We start from the raw sequence: 17,147 nt of genomic DNA, 5'->3' as shown, positions 1-17,147 counted from the left end.
TATATATATATACAGAGAGAGAGAGAGAGAGGGGGGGAGAGAGAGAGAGAGAGAGATTTTTTTAAATACACTGCTTGCACGCTATTAACTAACCTGCCTGCCTAATCTAGCTCAATCTATCTCCATCCACACACTATACACGGCCGCTATGTAAAGCAGCTTTATATAGCATGGAGCAGGGACTTAGGCCGCGTACACACGGGCGGATTGTCTGGCCAACTAAGTTCGTCAGACAATCCGACAGACAGTCCGTCCAAATTTTGAATGAACGGACTTGACCACACACGATGAACAGACAGTCTGCTGAAAGCTTGCGCGATGACGTGTACAGCCCGTACGACGGGACTAGAAAAACGACGTCCAATACACTGCAATGCAACCTTCGGCCGTGTAAATCCTTTCTGAGCATGCGCCATACTTAGTCCGTCCAACTTGCCTACACACGAGCGGACTGTCCGCTGAAACCAAGTTTGGACGGACAAAACCAAGTTTGGACGGACAAAATTAAGGAAATTCCGAAAGACTTAGTCCGCCAGACTGTCCGCTGAAAAAGTCAGCTGAAGCCCACACACGAGCCGATTGTCCGCTGAAACACGGTTCAGCGGACTAAGTTGGACAGACAATCCGCCCGTGTGTACACGGCCTTAGTCCCCCTGAGCCATGCCTTTTGTCAATTATGGCTCTCGCAGGAGAACGCGCTGTGATTGGCCAAAAAAATGCAGGTCTGGTGCATGCTTTGGCCAATCATCAGCCGTCAATGCACTGCGATCTTGCAGTACATTATGGGGCGTTCTGCGGCGCTCTAATTTCCTACAAACACCCCATATGTTTGGTTTGTTTGTGAGCAAACGAACACTCGGTGTTCGAGTTGAACTTATGTTCGACTCAAACCACAGGCTCATCCCTAGTTATAACAATCAGAGCAAATACAACAGCAACATTTGTGGAAATGAACTGGCAAATGTACATATTCATGCATCTGGCAATAATTATCAGGCTGGCAATGAAAAAGAAACAACAGTAAACAAACCTGAGTGTTTGAACATATGTCTACTGATTTTCTTCTCAATCAGGAAAGCCATAGTAGACACGCACAATTTAAAGAAAAGTCCAGGCTATACAAAAACTTCCTGAGTAATGTCACCCATGGCAGTATAAAGTAAAAAATAAGGGTGACACCCGGAGCATGTATATAGGCATATAAGTATGCTCTGGTAAAAACAAAACAACATAAACAAAACCAAAAATCCCCCACCCAGCCCGACCATGAAATGTATAGTGGGCTTTTACCCATAACTAACAACAAATGCATAGTGTTTAGTAAAAATACAATTTCACTTTAAATATATACTTTAAATATTTACAATGCTGCTCCTACTTATTATTATGTCAATCCTCCAATACACACAATGGGAAAACAATGATGAATGTCTCTGCATAGTAGAAGGTCCACAGCAGCCTCAAGATTAATAAATAGCCCCCAAACTGTTCAGATTTGATTGATGGTAACCACTTCCTTCTGCTCAAGCATTCTATATTCTAACACTTCATATACTTCTCAATATTTGTAATTATGATCCTCATAAAATTTGACTATATGCAGCAATGAATTTATTTCAGGATACCAGAGAGAACTTGTCTATCAAAGAGAAGATGGATCTTTTAGTGCATTTGGAAATGACGACCCTTCTGGAAGCACATGGTATGTTGGATGTTAATAAAAAATCGATGATCTATGATGAAAAACATCATACAGATTAATTGATGTGGGGTGTTTTCTTCAGCTTTTAAGCACTTAGTTCAGCAAGTTACAAAAGATCACCTTAAATGTAATGCATTTAGAAGCACGAGACTGTAAAATATATATATATTTTTTTTTACATCATTGGTCCAAATTAATGATAAATCTCTATATAGCTTCATATCTGAACAGTCAGACCATATTAAAAATGTCATTTCCAGGTCTCCTGTACATAGATAGATTCATGGTAATAACTGACTATTGTCAGTAAAAAATGCTTATTAAATTTCAACAGTGTATTGGTCAAAGTGCAGTAGAATACATCCAGTGAATACAATGATTAGCTGATTTTATTTGTTATAATAAAATTATTATTCACTGTTGAACAATGTATTTATTATCTTTGTAGTTAATTCAATGAATGGAAGATAATGCTTTGTATATTCTAGTTTGTGTTATTTCGTTGTCAGGATCACCTTTACTAGTTTTAGACTGCCTTAATGTTTTTCTTATTGCCAATCTATTTTAATGCTGAACTGCAGACAAACAGCTAAATATATAAAGAGGAAGACATGCATACATGGGAGCTCTTGCCAACCAGCCGCCGCAGTTGTACTGCAGCAACATGTCTCAGCTGCGCAAATCGCAGTTATGTTACGTCGCTCCCTCTGGTGGCCAGTAGGGGCGTGTGCCCACAGCTCGCCCCCGGAGCCAATGCGAGTGCCCGGAGGTCTTGATGACCGCCGGACTCCTGTGATCGCTCTTAACATGGCGAGAAACAGGATCTCTGCCGGTTTTCTGAGGGGAGAATTGACAGATCATCTGATCTGTCATCTCCCCTTGTCAGTCCCATCCCCCCTTCAGTTAGAACACACACTAGGGAACACAATTAACCCCTTGATCACCCCTAGTGTTAACCCGTTCACTGCCAGTGCCATTTTCAGAGTAATTAATGAATTTTTATAGCATTGATCGCTGTATTAATGCCAATGATCCCAAAAATATGTCAAAATTGTCCGATGTGTACGCCATAATGTTTCAGTCACGATAAAAATTGCACATTGCCGCCATTACTAGTAAAACAATTTATAATAAAAATGCTATAAATCTATCCCCTATTTTGTAGACACTATAACTTTTGCACAAACCAATCAATATACGCGTATTGCGGTTTTTATTACCAAAAAATATGTAGAAGAATACATATCCGCCTAAACTGAGAAAAAAAATTTATTTCTTTTTTTTAAATGGGGATATTTTTTATAGCAAAAAGTACAAAATATTGTGTTTTTTTTTTTTTCAAAATTGATGCTCTTTTTTTGTTTATAGTGCAAAAAACTAAAAACCGCAGAGATGATCAAATACCACCAAAACAAAACTCTATGTCAATTTTGGATGTCAATTTTGTTTGGGTACAACGTTGCACGACCGCGCAATTGTCAGTTAAAGAGACACAGTGCCAAATCGCAAAAAGTGATCTGGTCAGGAAAGGGGTAAAATCTTCCGGGGCTGAAGCGGTTAACATGACAAAACATTTCTTATTTCTGTCCATCCAGTTATGAGATTTACCGTATTTTTCGGACTATAAGGCGCACGTAAAAGCCTAAATTTTCTCACAAAATCGACCGTGCGCCTTATAATCCGGTGCGCCTTATATATGACCTGTTGACATGATGGCAAGCACCGAATTCGTTTTCTTCACTTGGGCTTTAACAGTATCTGTCAGATGGGCGCGCATGGAGTCACAGATCAATAGGGATGGAGATTCGTGGAAAAAGCCACCCGGTCTCTTACCGTAAACTGACGTACCGTAAACCTCTCTCAGGTTGTTCTACTGCGTGACTGATAGCGATGAGTTTGAAATCCGCTTCGTAAGCATGTCTCTTAACAGGAGCCATTTTTGGGGCAGCGGGTATACCGTAGAAAATGAACGAATGAATGCGCACACCTCCTGACTAAGATGGCCGTAATGCTCACGAAGCTGCACTGCTTGGATTGGGCATTACGGCCATCTTAGTCAGGAGGTGTGCGCATTCATTCGTTCATTTTCTACGGTATACCCGCTGCCCCAAAAATGGCTCCTGTTAAGAGACATGCTTACGAAGCGGATTTCAAACTGAAGGCTATCAGTCATGCAGTAGAGCATGGAAATAGAGTAGCTGGGAGAGAATTCAACATTAATGAATCAATGGTACGAAAGTGGAGGAAGCAAGAAGATGCCCTGCGCCAGGTAAAGAAGACCAAACTGAGTTTCCGAGGAAACAAAGCAAGATGGCCACGGTTGGAGGACAAAATTGAACAGTGGGTTATTGAACAGAGAACCGCAGGTAGAAGCGTCTCTACTGTCTCTATTCGACTCAAAGCAACAGCGATCGCACGCGACATGGAGATCAACGACTTTTGAGGAGGTCCCTCTTGGTGCTTCCGTTTCATGAAAAGGCGGAATCTCTCTATCCGCACAAGAACCACTATGTCACAGCAACTGCCAAAGGATTACGAAGAAAAGCTGGCCATTTTCCATACCTACTGCAAGAACAAGATCAATGAACAGAAAATCCGACCAGAGCACATCACCAACATGGACGAGGTCCCCCTTACCTTTGATATCCCTGTAAACCGTACTGTCGAGAGAACAGGGACCAGTACGGTATCTATACGCACTACAGGAAACGAAAAGTCATCCTTCACTGTAGTTCTCGGTTGCCAGGCTAATGGCCAGAAACTACCACCCATGGTAATTTTCAAGAGGAAGACTCTGCCAAAAGAAAAGTTTCCGGTTGGCATCATCATCAAGGCTAACCCGAAGGGCTGGATGGACGAGGAGAAGATGAGTGAGTGGCTGAGAGAGGTTTACGTCAAGAGACCGGGTGTCTTTTTCCACGAATCTCCATCCCTATTGGTCTGTGACTCCATGCGCGCCCATCTGACAGATACTGTCAAAGCCCAAGTGAAGAAAACTAATTCGGTGCTTGCCATCATTCCGGGTGGATTAACCAAAGAACTGCAGCCACTAGATATAGGTGTCAACAGGTCGTTTAAAGTTAAACTGCGAGCTGCGTGGGAGCATTGGATGACAGAAGGCGAACACACATTCACCAACACAGGGAGGCAATGCCGGGCGAGTTACGCCACTATCTGCCAGTGGATCGTGGATGCCTGGGCGAAGGTATCAGTCACCAGTGTAATCCGAGCTTTCAAGAAGTCCGGAATTATCACTGAACAGCTAAGTACCGGTACCGATGACAGCAACGAGCCTGACTCGGATACTGATGAGAATGATGAGAGGGATACGGGCGTGCTTGATGCCGAAATCGCCCAATTGTTAAACTCAGACACTGAAGATGAAGAATTTGATGGATTTGCGGGAGAAGAATAAAGTGAAAAAGTGAGTGTCTGGTTTTGTACGGTATTCACCGGTAACTGAACAGTGTTAAGAGTTATTGAAGAATAAAGTGAAAAAGTGAGTGTCTGGTTTTGTATTTAATTGAACAGTGTTAAGAGTTATTGTTATAGACCATTTTATGGTTATTGCTAAAGAGTTGAATAAAATTTGACTTACAGTACCGCATCCGAGTTGTGTTTCATTAAATGCGCCTTATAATCCAGTGCGCCTTATAGTCCGATGCGCCTTATATATGGAAATATCCATTATATTAGCCGGTCGTTGCTAGTGCGCCTTATAATCCGGTGCGCCTTATCGTCCGAAAAATACGGTACTTAGTTCTGCCTTACAGCACAGCACTGTCTGGTCTTGCACTGACACAGAGCAGATTTGGTCCTTCTCTCAATCCCATTCTAAGCTCTGCTGTACAGACTGCATGGTATAACAATTATGCAGTCATGCAATGCTGTACATAAACTAAATTTGCATACAAAAATATAGCTTTCTTTTGGTGGTATCTGTGTTATCTTATATTTTGCACTATAAACAAAAAAAGCTTAAATTTTGAAAAATAAAACAACAATATTTTTGACTTTTTGCCATAATAAATATCCCCAAAAATGTTTTTAAAAAACAAATTTCTTCATCAGTTTAGGCCAATATATATTCTTCTACATATTTTTGGTAAAAAAAAACAAAACGCAATAAGCATTTATAGATTTTTTTCCCTTTTACTAGTAATGGCGGTGATCAGCGATTTTTAGTGGTACTGCGACATTGCGGCAGACAGATCGGACACTTTTCACACATTTTTGGGACCATTAACATCTATACAGCGATCAGTGCTATAAAAATGCACTGATTACTGTGTAAATGTCACTGGCATGGAAGGGGTTAACACTAGGAGGTAATCAAGGGCTTAAATGTGTTCCCTAGTGTGTGTTATAACTGTATGGGGATAGGACTGACTTGGGGAAAGAGACATATCGCTGTTCATACATACTATGATCAAACAATATGTCTCCTCACCCCTGACAGAACAGGGATTTGTGTGTTCACACAAACAAATTCCCGTGCTATCTCTCGTGCCCACGATGGCAGGTGGCCAACGGAAGCGTGCCTCCGTTAGGCTCTTAAAGGGAACAACGTACCCATACGTTGTTTTGCCCAGTTGTGCCATTCTGTTGGTGTATATCGACGTGAGCCGCTCGGCAGGTGGTTCGAAATATCAATACTCCTGGCTGACACAACCAATTATGGAAGAGAGTTCCACATCCTTATCACTCTGATAGTGAAAACCCCTTATGCAGCTTAAGGTTAAACCGCTTCTCCTCCAATCTCATTGTGTGGCCTTGTGTCTTCTTACACTCCCTGAGATTGAATAATTCTTTCCTACACTGGGATCACCATTGAAATAATCTGTGATTTCCAACCTTTGTTGGAAATAATACAGCCAGTGGATTTTTTTTATGCACAATTTCTAGTTAACATTACAGTTCAAGTCGCTCATGAAAGCTGGATTTATATGTAGATACTGTTGATACCGTGTTTCCCCGAAAGTAAGACAGTGTCTTACTTTCTTTTTATCCCCAAAAGCCCCACTATGTCTTACTTTCGGGGGATGTCTTATATTGGAAAAAAATTGTTGAATTTTTTGTTTTAACCATAAAATTAACATTTATTAACAACCTGAACAGTATTGTATTCACCACAAAACAGTTTTATAAAAGGAAGTGCCAAGAATGTCTTGTTACAACATTGCATAACATGTAAAACAATGAAAAATGGTAAGAACGAACAGTGGAATACTGGAAGATAAAACAGATTTATGTGTGATACAGTACCACCTGCTGTATTTAATCCAGTGTAACACCTGCTGATACCCACTGGGTTACATACAGCAGATGATACCCCAGTATGCCAGTGTGTATGTTTTACTGATGTATGATTAATACTGTGTGCATTACCGTATTTTAAGCAGGAGGCGGCAGTGACAAGTGCAGGGGACGGCGCGGTGACGTATGGAGAGGGGGGCGGCTCAGGCGTGGGTAGGAGGCGGCGCTCATTAAGATCAGAGGGAAATGGCAGACGTGGCGACGTATGGAGAGGGGGACGGTGCGGACGTGGGCAGGAGGCGGCGCGCAGCTAGATGAGAGGGAGGCGGCAATACCCCCGTGTTTCCCCGAAAGTAAGACATATGTCTTACTTTCGGGGTACGGCTTATATTAGCCAACCCCTCTGAAACTCCTGATACGTCTTACAATCGGGGGTGTCTTACTATCGGGGAAACAGGGTAGTAAAATGAATATAAATTCTTAAGAGTCTGTATTTTGGTGTTAAAATAGCACAGTTACAAATTAACTTTTGTTTATATGATTCAGCAGATGTCGGTTTTTCTATAATTAGTCACTTATTTAGGTATTGTTCTTTTAGGAGACTAATTGTATAGAACCAGATTAGCTTTTTTGTACTAACTGTGGTTTTGTAAGTTTTGTGTGTGACAAGTTATTTTTTTTTATTTTTTTTAGGTTATCTGCATTTGTCTTACGATGCTTTTTAAAAGCTCGTCAATTTATACTGGTTGATCCTGTAGTATTACATGATACGCTGACATGGCTACTGAAGCATCAGAAAAAAAATGGAGAATTTTGGGAACCTGGCAGAGTAATAAATACTCAGCTTCAAGGAGGTCAATATAGTCCAGTTACTTTAACTGCATATATAATGGCAGCTCTTATTGAATACCCTGGGCTCCTGGTAAGAGATCAATTTCTATATAACTGTCAAACAAAAAAAATGTTCCATTTAGAAATATTTCAACCTTACTTTATATCCACCAATAAAGGTATCCACCAACATGTGGTATACATGGACCTCCAAATAGAAACACTGTCTTTGGGAACAGTAGGCCTTAACCTAAGTAGCAGCTGGTCACATGACCTCTATGACCCACTTGAAAGCTCCACTGTTTGTACTATGTATAAAAACCTACCCCTGCAAAAAGCAGAAAGCACTGGACCAACGTAGCAGCTCTCATGTCCATAATAGTTGAGATACAGATACAGATACAGGATGTTTGCCTATTGTGTATTTATCCTCTATAATCGGTAGATCTTTTGGTATTATACTGTGTAGAGTACACTTCCCTTCACAGAAAGGAGCAGAATAGTTGACGGATTTACACTGAAAGAGAGAGAAACTTTGCATTTGCTATGTTCTGCTTCAAAAACTGCTTTATGCAATTGAACATACTTCCTGAGACACAGTCTTTGCAGATAGTATGGCATCTTGCTGAGATGGTAGAATCCACAAACTGCATCAGCTCTCTAAGCCCTTGTACACACGGTGTGAACCGTGTTGTCGGATAATCTGACCGTGTGTGGGCTTCATCTGACTTTTTCTGTCGGAATGTCCGACCAACAAAGTTTGAGAGCTGGATATAAAAATTTTCCATCTCGTTTGTAGAGAATTACGATCGGACAAAGTGCCACGCATGCTCAGATCAAATTCCTAGACCAAAGCTATTGGCTACTAGCCTGAACGTAGTCCTGACGTAACTAAAAAACGCCATCACGTTACGAACGATCGGATTTTCCGACAACTTTGTCCGACCGTGTGTATGCAACACCAGTTTCGGACAAAATTGTTGGACAAAAGCCGACGGATTTTGTTGTCGGAATGTCCGATCGTGTGTACAAGGGCTTAGAAGACTCCAGTGTAGTTTATTGCAGACTTGTTGTCTTGCAGGTGAAAGAGCACTATCAAACCATAAGCCTTCTAATTGTATGGGGATTCATAGCAAGGAGTGGCAAATAAGAGCTAGTCTAATTAGTGCATGACATGGGGAGGTGGGGTGGTATGTACCAAGACACAAATCATAACAATAAACCACAATATAATGGGCTGCTGGATGCAGCACAATCTCCTTCTCCTAAGGCAGAAGAGGGAGGCCCTGAATTTTGTCAATACATTGGAATTGGAGATGGTCCGAATGGCCCCCTGTTGGGTTCGAGCCATAACTCTCAAACATCGAGAAAGTTTGGAGCCAAATAACGCTAACGCAGTCCAATATACTGCAGTAAACGCGCACTAACACACATCAATATACTACAGTAAACATGCATTGATGCAGTTCAATGTACTGCAGTAAACGTGCACTGATGCAGTTCAATGTACGGCAGTAAATGTCCACTGATGCAGTTCAATGTACTGCAGTAAATGTGCACTGCGCAATTCAATATACTGCAGTGAACATGCACCAATGCAGTTCAATATACTGCAGTCAGTAAATGTGCACTAATGCACGTCAATATACTGCAGTAAGTGTGCACTAATGCACATCAATATACTGCAGTAAACATGCACTGATACACCTCAATATACTGCAGTAAGTGTGCACTAATGCACATCAATATACTGCAGTAAACGTGCACTGATACACCTCAATATACTGCAGTAAACGTGAACTAATGTAGTTCAAAATACTGCAGTAAATATACACTAACGTACGTCAATGTACTGCAGTAAACGTGCACTAACGCACCTCAATATACTGCAGTAAACCTGGCCCAAAACACTAAACTGACACTAAAGTAAAAATGAATGGTCACACTACACTCACACTGCACTATCACTATATTCACACTAAACTGACTCTAAAGTAAATATGAATGGTCACACTACACTCACGCTGCACTATCACTATATTTACACTTCACCTACACTCTACACTCTATACAATAGAATCACAATAGCACATTATAGCACACTAACTTTCTAGTAGCAATGAACAGAGCCCTGTTCTATCTATCTCCACTTCAATATCACACTGCAAATGGCTGCTCTGGGAAGGAGCCTTTTATAGTGGGTCTATGAGAAATAAGCCATGATTGGGCACAGTCATTATTACTTTCTCCAATCATGGCTCTGACAGTGTTCTGTGCCCTGATTGGGCAAATCCTTTATTGCTTCAGCCAATCAGGGCTTCCAATGCACTGTGCAAACAATTGGTCAAATGCCCTGACAATTCAGATGTTCGCCAAACGGGTGAACAGCCAATGTTCAGCCCGAATTCATGCTCGGGTTGAACCATCCCCCAACTGATTATAATGTTACTTACATTATTTATGTTTATGTAATACTTGTTTATAATACTCAACATAGTACTTGATCCACATGAGCTCCGAGGCATGGTAAAATGCATTTCCAATTGTGTTTCAGTAGTCAAGAGGCTTAGATTGAGGAGGGGCTGATTAGTGGGCAAAGTTTTAAGTGAAACTGTAGCTAGGCTCTGGGCATCACTTTTTCCTTTTACAGCAACATTGTAAACATTCTTACTGTAAATTAGGTAAAATAGGAAGATGCATGCCATACAATTGTTCATGTGTCCAGCTTGGACCAATGTAAATAATTACCCTATACCTGGCTGATACCCTTGGAAGCTGGACACTTCTTCTTCAGTGATCTCCACTTGTTTTAGACTCCACTGTTGGGCAGCTGTACTCCTGTTTACTTAACACAGGGGGGTTGGCCACAGGCGTTCATTTTCGCAATGAATGTAAAGCGTTCTGTGATTGGACAAGACAGAGAAGTGAGGCAGTGACCTCATGTTATCTGCCTTTTCCAATCAAAGAACATTTTGCATTTGTTTAAAAATTAAACCATCCTCTGAATGTATCAGTGTCTTCTTCAGTGATTTTCAGCTTCCAGTCGCATGAGCCAGGTATAGAATATACATAGTTACATTGGTCCAAGCTGGATCAATGTAACTGTATAATAATATAACTGTATAATATAGCCATGCCTTGAATTATTCTATAAGGGACTTTGCCTCAAACCATAAAGGTATGCTTAAGTTAGTCATGCGTATTGTGCTTTAGAATTCCCCACCCTATACATTGATTACAAATATTCAATGATTGACACATTCTTTTGGTTGTTTATATCTGCAACTTTAGTTCCTCTGGAGGTCCATTTTATATATATATTGTGCTGTGAAAATTTATTTGCACCCTTCCTGATTTTACATTTGTTTGCATATTTCTCACATTTAAATGATTCAGATCATCAAACAAATTTTAATATTATACAAAGTAACCAGAGTAAATCCAAGATGCAGTTTTTAAATTATTATTTCAATTATTAAGGGAAAACAACTGTTCAAACCTGCCTGGCCCTATGTGAAAAAGTAATTGCCCCCTCCCATGCTGAATCATGAATGAACTGTGAATAACCACAATTTTTTTGAAAGCTGAGTTAAATTTCACTTGCCACACCCAGGCCTGATTACTGTCAGACCTGTTGAATCAAGAAATCACATACATAGAAGATGTCTGACAAAGTGAAGCACGCTAACAGATCACAAAAAGCCACACATCATGCCACAATCTAAAAAAATTCAAGAACAGATTAGAAACAAAGTAATGCACATGTATCGGTCTAGAAAAGGTTTCAAATCCATTTCTAAGGATTTGGAACTTCAGTGAACCATGGGGAGAGCCATTATCCACAAAAGGAGATAACTTGGAACAGTGGTGAACCTTCCCAGGAGTGGCCGGCCCACAAAAATTACTCCAAGAGCATGACAATGACTCATCCAGGAAGTCATAAAAGAACCCAGAACAACATCTAAAGAACTGCAGGCTTCCCTTGCCTCAGGTAAGATCAGTGTTCATGATTCAACAATAAGAAAGAGACTGGGCAAAAAGGGCATCCATGGGAGAGTTCCAAGGCCAAAGCCACTGCTGACCAAAAAGAACACAAAGGCCCATCTCACATTCACCAAAAAACATCTTTATTATCCCAAAGACTTTTAGACAAATATTCTGTGGATTGATGAGACAAAAATTTTACTTTTTGGAAGATGTTGCATCCCGTTTCATCTGGCATAAAACGAATACAGCATTTCATAACAAGAATATCATATCAACAGTCAGACATGGTGGTGGTAGTGTGATGTTCTGGGCCTGCTTTCCAGCTGCAGGACTTAGACGACTTACCATAATTGATGGAACCATGAATTCTGAGCTCTACCAGAAAAATCCTAAAGGAGAATGTCCGGCCACCAGTTTGTGACCTCAAGCTCAAGTGCACTTGGGTTATGCAGCAGGACAATGATCTGAAACACAATAGCAAGTCTACCTCCAAATGGTTCAAACAAACCAAAATGTAGGTTTTGGAGTGGCCTAGTCAAAGCCCAGACTTAAATCCAATTGGGATGCTGTTTAATGACCTTACACAGGCCGTTCAAACTGGAAAACCCTCCAATTTGGCTGAATTAAAAAATTCTGCAAAGAAGAGTGGGCCAAAATTACTCCACAGCAATGTGAAAGACTCATTGCCAGTTATCACAAACGCTTGATTGCAGTTGTTGCCGGGTGGCACAACCAGTTATTAGGTTTAGGGGCAATTACTTTTTCGCATAAAGCCAGGCAGGTTTGGATAGCTTTTTTGCCTTAATAAATTAAACCATCATTTGAAAACTGCATTTTGTATTTACTCAGATTATCTTTGTGTAATAATAAAATTTATTTGATGATCTGAGTCATTTAAATGTGACAAATATGCAAAACATAAAAAATCAGAAAGGGGCTAATTCTTTTTCACAGCATTGTGTGTGTATGTATGTATATATACAGTATATATATATATAGCCATGTTTGCTAATTGGATGGAATGTATTAAAATAACAACTAGCTAGCACTCTTTTGTATATACAGTATACATACAAAGCCTCTCATACTGTATTGAATGAGTTTGCTTAACATTTTCTGGGTTCACAAGCTTGTGTCATGATGTGTTTTGCTAATAATGAACATTAGGCACTATTTAGCTTAATGGAACTGTTTAGCTTTTAAGGGATTTGAAATTCTTTGCTGCTAGTTTTGTTATCCAGGTACCTCTGGCCTTAAAGTACCGTATTTATCAGCGTATAACACACACTTTTCCCCCCTTAAAATAGGGGGAAAATTGTGTGTGCGTGTTATATGCCAATATAGGCTGCCACCGAGGGGAAGGAGGGGACGAGCACTGCCGAAATAGAGCCGGATCTCCTGTGTACTCGGCTCGGTTTGCAGTCACGCTCAGTCCCACCCCCTGGACATCTCCTAGCATTGACATCCCAGCATTGGACCTTATGTCCATCATAGGCTCCAGGCAAAGGGGCGGGACTGGGCGTGACACCGAGCCGAGTACACAGGAGATCGGCAGTACTCGTCCCCTCCTTCCCCTCGGTGGCAGCCTATATTTGGGCAAGGCTGCAGATGGACACTGATCAGGCTGCAGTGAGGAGCAACGCTGCAGGTGGGCACTAATCAGGCTGCAGTGAGGAGCAATGCTGCAGATTGGCACTAATCAGGCTGCTGTGAGGAGCAAGGCTGAAAATGGGCACTGATTAGACTGCAGATGGGCACTGATTAGACTGCACATGGGCACTTATTAGGCTGCAGATAGGCAATGATTAGACTGCAGGTGGGCACAGATCAGGCTGTACTGAAGCTGCAGATGGGCACAGATCAGGCTACACTAATGCTCACTGACCATTATTTTGCTTCAAAGTGGTTTATTTTTTTCCCTGAAACTTCCCTCTTAAATTGGGGTGCGTGTTATACGCCGGCTCGCGTTATACGTCGATAAATACGGTATATGTACCTTGTTAAACAACCCATTCAGTTTAAAATAGAAAGGAAAGGCAAAATGTTTGTGTATACAGTGGGGAAAATAATGATGTTATCCCCTGCAGATTTGCTCCCTTACAAAGAAATGAAAGGTCTATCATTTTTATCATAGGTGTATTTTAAATGATACAGACAGAATATCAAAAATCTAGAAAAATAAACACATAGAACAAATGCTATAAATTAGGATGCAGTTCAGTGAGTAAAATAAGTATTTGATCCCAAAGAAAAAACGTAGTACTTGGTGGAGAAACCCTTGTTGGCAAGCACAGATGTAAGACGTTTCTTGTAGTTAGTGACCAGGTTTGCACACATCTCAGGAGGGATTTTGGTCCACTTTTTTTTTCACAGATCTTCTCTAAATCCATAAGGTTTCCTGGCTGTATCTTGGTAACTTGAAGTTTCAGCTCCCTCCATAAATGTTCTATAGGATTAAGGTTGGAGACTGGCCTGGCCACTCCATGACTTTAATGTGCTTCTTCTTGAGCCACTCCTTGGTGGTATATTTTGGGTCATTGTCATGCTGGAAGACCCATCCACGACCCATCTTCGGTGTTCTGGCTGAGGGAAGAAGGTTCTCATCCAATATTTTAAAATACATGGCCCTGTCCATTGGCCCCTCAATGCGACAAAGTCAGCCTGTACTTTTAGCAGAGAAACAGCCCTAAAGCATAATGTTTCCACCTTTGTGTTTGACTATAGGGATGGTATTCTATGAGTCATAGTCAGAATTTTTTCTTCCACCAAACATAGCGAGTCGAGTTAATACCAAAAAGCTAAATTTTGGTCTATCTGATTGGCTGTCTCCAATCACAGCCAACCACATGTAAACACGGAAGTGCCATTTTTCGGATCTCCTCGCCTCACGCTGACAGAGTGTGAGACGAGGAGAGCCGATCAGGGGCATCTCTTTGCAGCAGAAACTGTACAGATAATCAGAGCATTGATCATCAGTGCCCTGATTATCAATGTGGCCTCGCAGTGCCCATCAAAGTGACACCAATCAATGCCCATCAGTAACACCAATCAATGCCCATCAGCGATGCCAGTCAGTGCTGCCTTTCAGTGCCCATTAGTGTCTGCTCATCAGTGCCACCTATCAGTGCCCATCAATGCTGCCCTACAGTACTCATCAGTGCCGCCTATCTGTGCCAACTATAATTGCCCATAAATGCTGCCTACCAGTACCCACCAGTGCCCCCTATCAGTGCCCACCAGTGCCACCTATCAGTGCTCATCAGTGCCGCATATCAGTGCTATCTAGCTGTACCCATGAGTGTGGCATATTAATGCCTCCTCATCAGTGCCACCTAATCAGTGCTCATAAGTGCCACCCTATCAGTGCAACCTATTAGTGTCCATCAGTGCCGCCTCATTAGCACACAGCAGTGAAGGAAAAAAATTACTTATTTACAAAATTTACTTACAAAAAATAAGAAAACTTATTTTTTTTCATTTTCGGGCTTTTAGTATTTTTTTTTGCAAATACCATAAAAAAGCTATATTTGTGGGAAAATGATAAAAATGTAATTTGGGTACAGCGTTGCATGACTGTGCAATTGTCATTTAAAATTTGACAGCGCTGAAAGCTGAAAATTGGCCTTTGGCAGGAAGAGGGTTAAAATAAATTTTACTATGTTTGAAATGGAGATAGAAATGCGAATGAATACTTCATCCAAAGTCATCCAAAAGGGTTTAATAAATCCAGGGCCATCTTTAACGTAAGGCAAACTGGCCCAGTCATTGTTGTGGGGCCCAAAGCAGCTGCCCCTTGAGCCCACACCAGAGGCACAACTACCACCGGAACATTTAGAGGGTCATCCCCAATGGAGGGTGCGGAGCCGCACACAGCACAATTCCGGAATTGAGCGTGGAGGAGATGGCGGGCACCACAACACACTGTATCACTCCCTCTGCCCTTCTAACCATACCCACCCATGGCATCACCGCTTACACTGGCCTCTTCCACTGTATCACTTTCTCTGCTCGTCTAATCACACCCACCAATGCCATCACTGCTTACACTGGCCACTCCCGCTGGGGACATGCCCCCAGTACTTGGGAAACTCTTTCTTCGGAGGCGATACACAACTTGGCAAGATGATATGCTATCACTGGTATGTGGAGGAGAGCCTTGCACATGTTAGTCGGGAGCGGGATGGGTCAGGGTGAGGGGAAGGAAGAGAATTTACTCCAGACTCCAAACAGACAGCTAAATATGTATGCATGGCACAGTTATCTGTCAGGTCTCCTCAGCTCACCTTGCAAACACAGGACTAGTGGGGACGGGGTGTGCGTTTACTAAAAGGGTCAGTCTAATTTACCAAAAATCTGCTGCTGTAGATAAAAAGGAACTGTGCACTTATGAACAATGTTGAATCATGTACTCCTCCAGAAGCCTGTCCAAAAAAAACTCCCATTGGTGAGTTCCCTGGCCTGCCCTGTTGCTAGGACATTGCTATGGAACACTAGCCTTTTTTGCTCACCTCTCTCATCACATGATGTCCGCTCCCTCAGATTTAAACACTGCACATGCACTTTCTTCGATGTTGCCATGGTGAGGAGCTCAGCACTTGTGTGGCATTTGAATCCAAGAGCTTGTGATGGGCATCACGGTGCGCTATCTACCTTATTGTCATGGCATTGAACTGGCCACTGTAAAAACTGAAGAGAATGCATTAAGGGTGTTTGAATCAGGGAGAGTGTTCTCTTGTAATGGCACAGGTAAGCACCAGCATTCTGAGCTCCATAAGCCTGCCCAAAAAACTCCCACAGCACGTGTTCCCCCATCCTGTTGCTAGGATGTTGGTCTTGCATTGATACCCTCTGCCATCGCAAGAGCGGGCACTCTCAAATTCAAACACTGCAAATTTTCTCCCTGTTGTCATGAAGCGGAGCTTAGCGCTGAGGCACCTGGTTAGTCGGTACATGTGTTGCATGAATCCTAGTATGTTCTTGTGATGGTGATGGTAAGCATCAATGGCTGGAGCGCCATATGTCCTATCAACAGACTTGGACAATTCTGGCTATGGGAGTTTTTCAGGCAGGCTTTTAGAGCCATCACAAGAGCACAGCTGCAGCTCCAAAAGTTTTCTTGAAAACCCCCCACAGCCAGTATTCCCTAATTATGTGGTTTATTTATTTATTAGAACTTACTTACTTACTTGAACTTCTCTCTCTGGGCAGGGGGCTAGAGGTGTTTGAATGGAGAACTTTTCTCTCAGATGGAGGGGCCCCAAACTGAGTCTTTGCCCCATGTGAAAGAATGTCTAGCTTCACCACTGACTACCATGGTGGCAAAGTAAGCACTTTCACCTGGGCCCTTGTGTTCCTGCCACTGAAAGGGGGG

The 17,147-nt window shown here is 41.8% G+C and overlaps 1 protein-coding gene across 2 annotated transcripts in view; it reads left to right on the top strand.

Annotated features, from left to right (window-relative positions):
• LOC143988096 (CD109 antigen-like) overlaps positions 1–17,147 on the top strand; it is a 249,191-nt gene that overhangs the window by 178,388 nt on the left and 53,656 nt on the right. For both annotated transcript variants that reach the window (XM_077487378.1, XM_077487379.1), the window contains 2 exons: positions 1,621–1,702; positions 7,652–7,880. In XM_077487378.1, coding sequence (XP_077343504.1) covers positions 1,621–1,702; positions 7,652–7,880 — 311 coding nt within the window. The remainder of the gene's footprint in view (positions 1–1,620; positions 1,703–7,651; positions 7,881–17,147) is intronic.

Source organism: Lithobates pipiens, unplaced genomic scaffold, assembly GCF_037356315.1.
Source record: "Lithobates pipiens isolate NorthernLeopardFrog02 unplaced genomic scaffold, aLitPip1_a1.2 Scaffold_18, whole genome shotgun sequence".
Classification (NCBI taxonomy): Eukaryota; Metazoa; Chordata; class Amphibia; order Anura; family Ranidae; genus Lithobates; species Lithobates pipiens.
The sequence above is the reverse complement of the archived record's forward strand: the minus strand, read 5'-3'. Positions and strand labels throughout refer to the sequence as shown.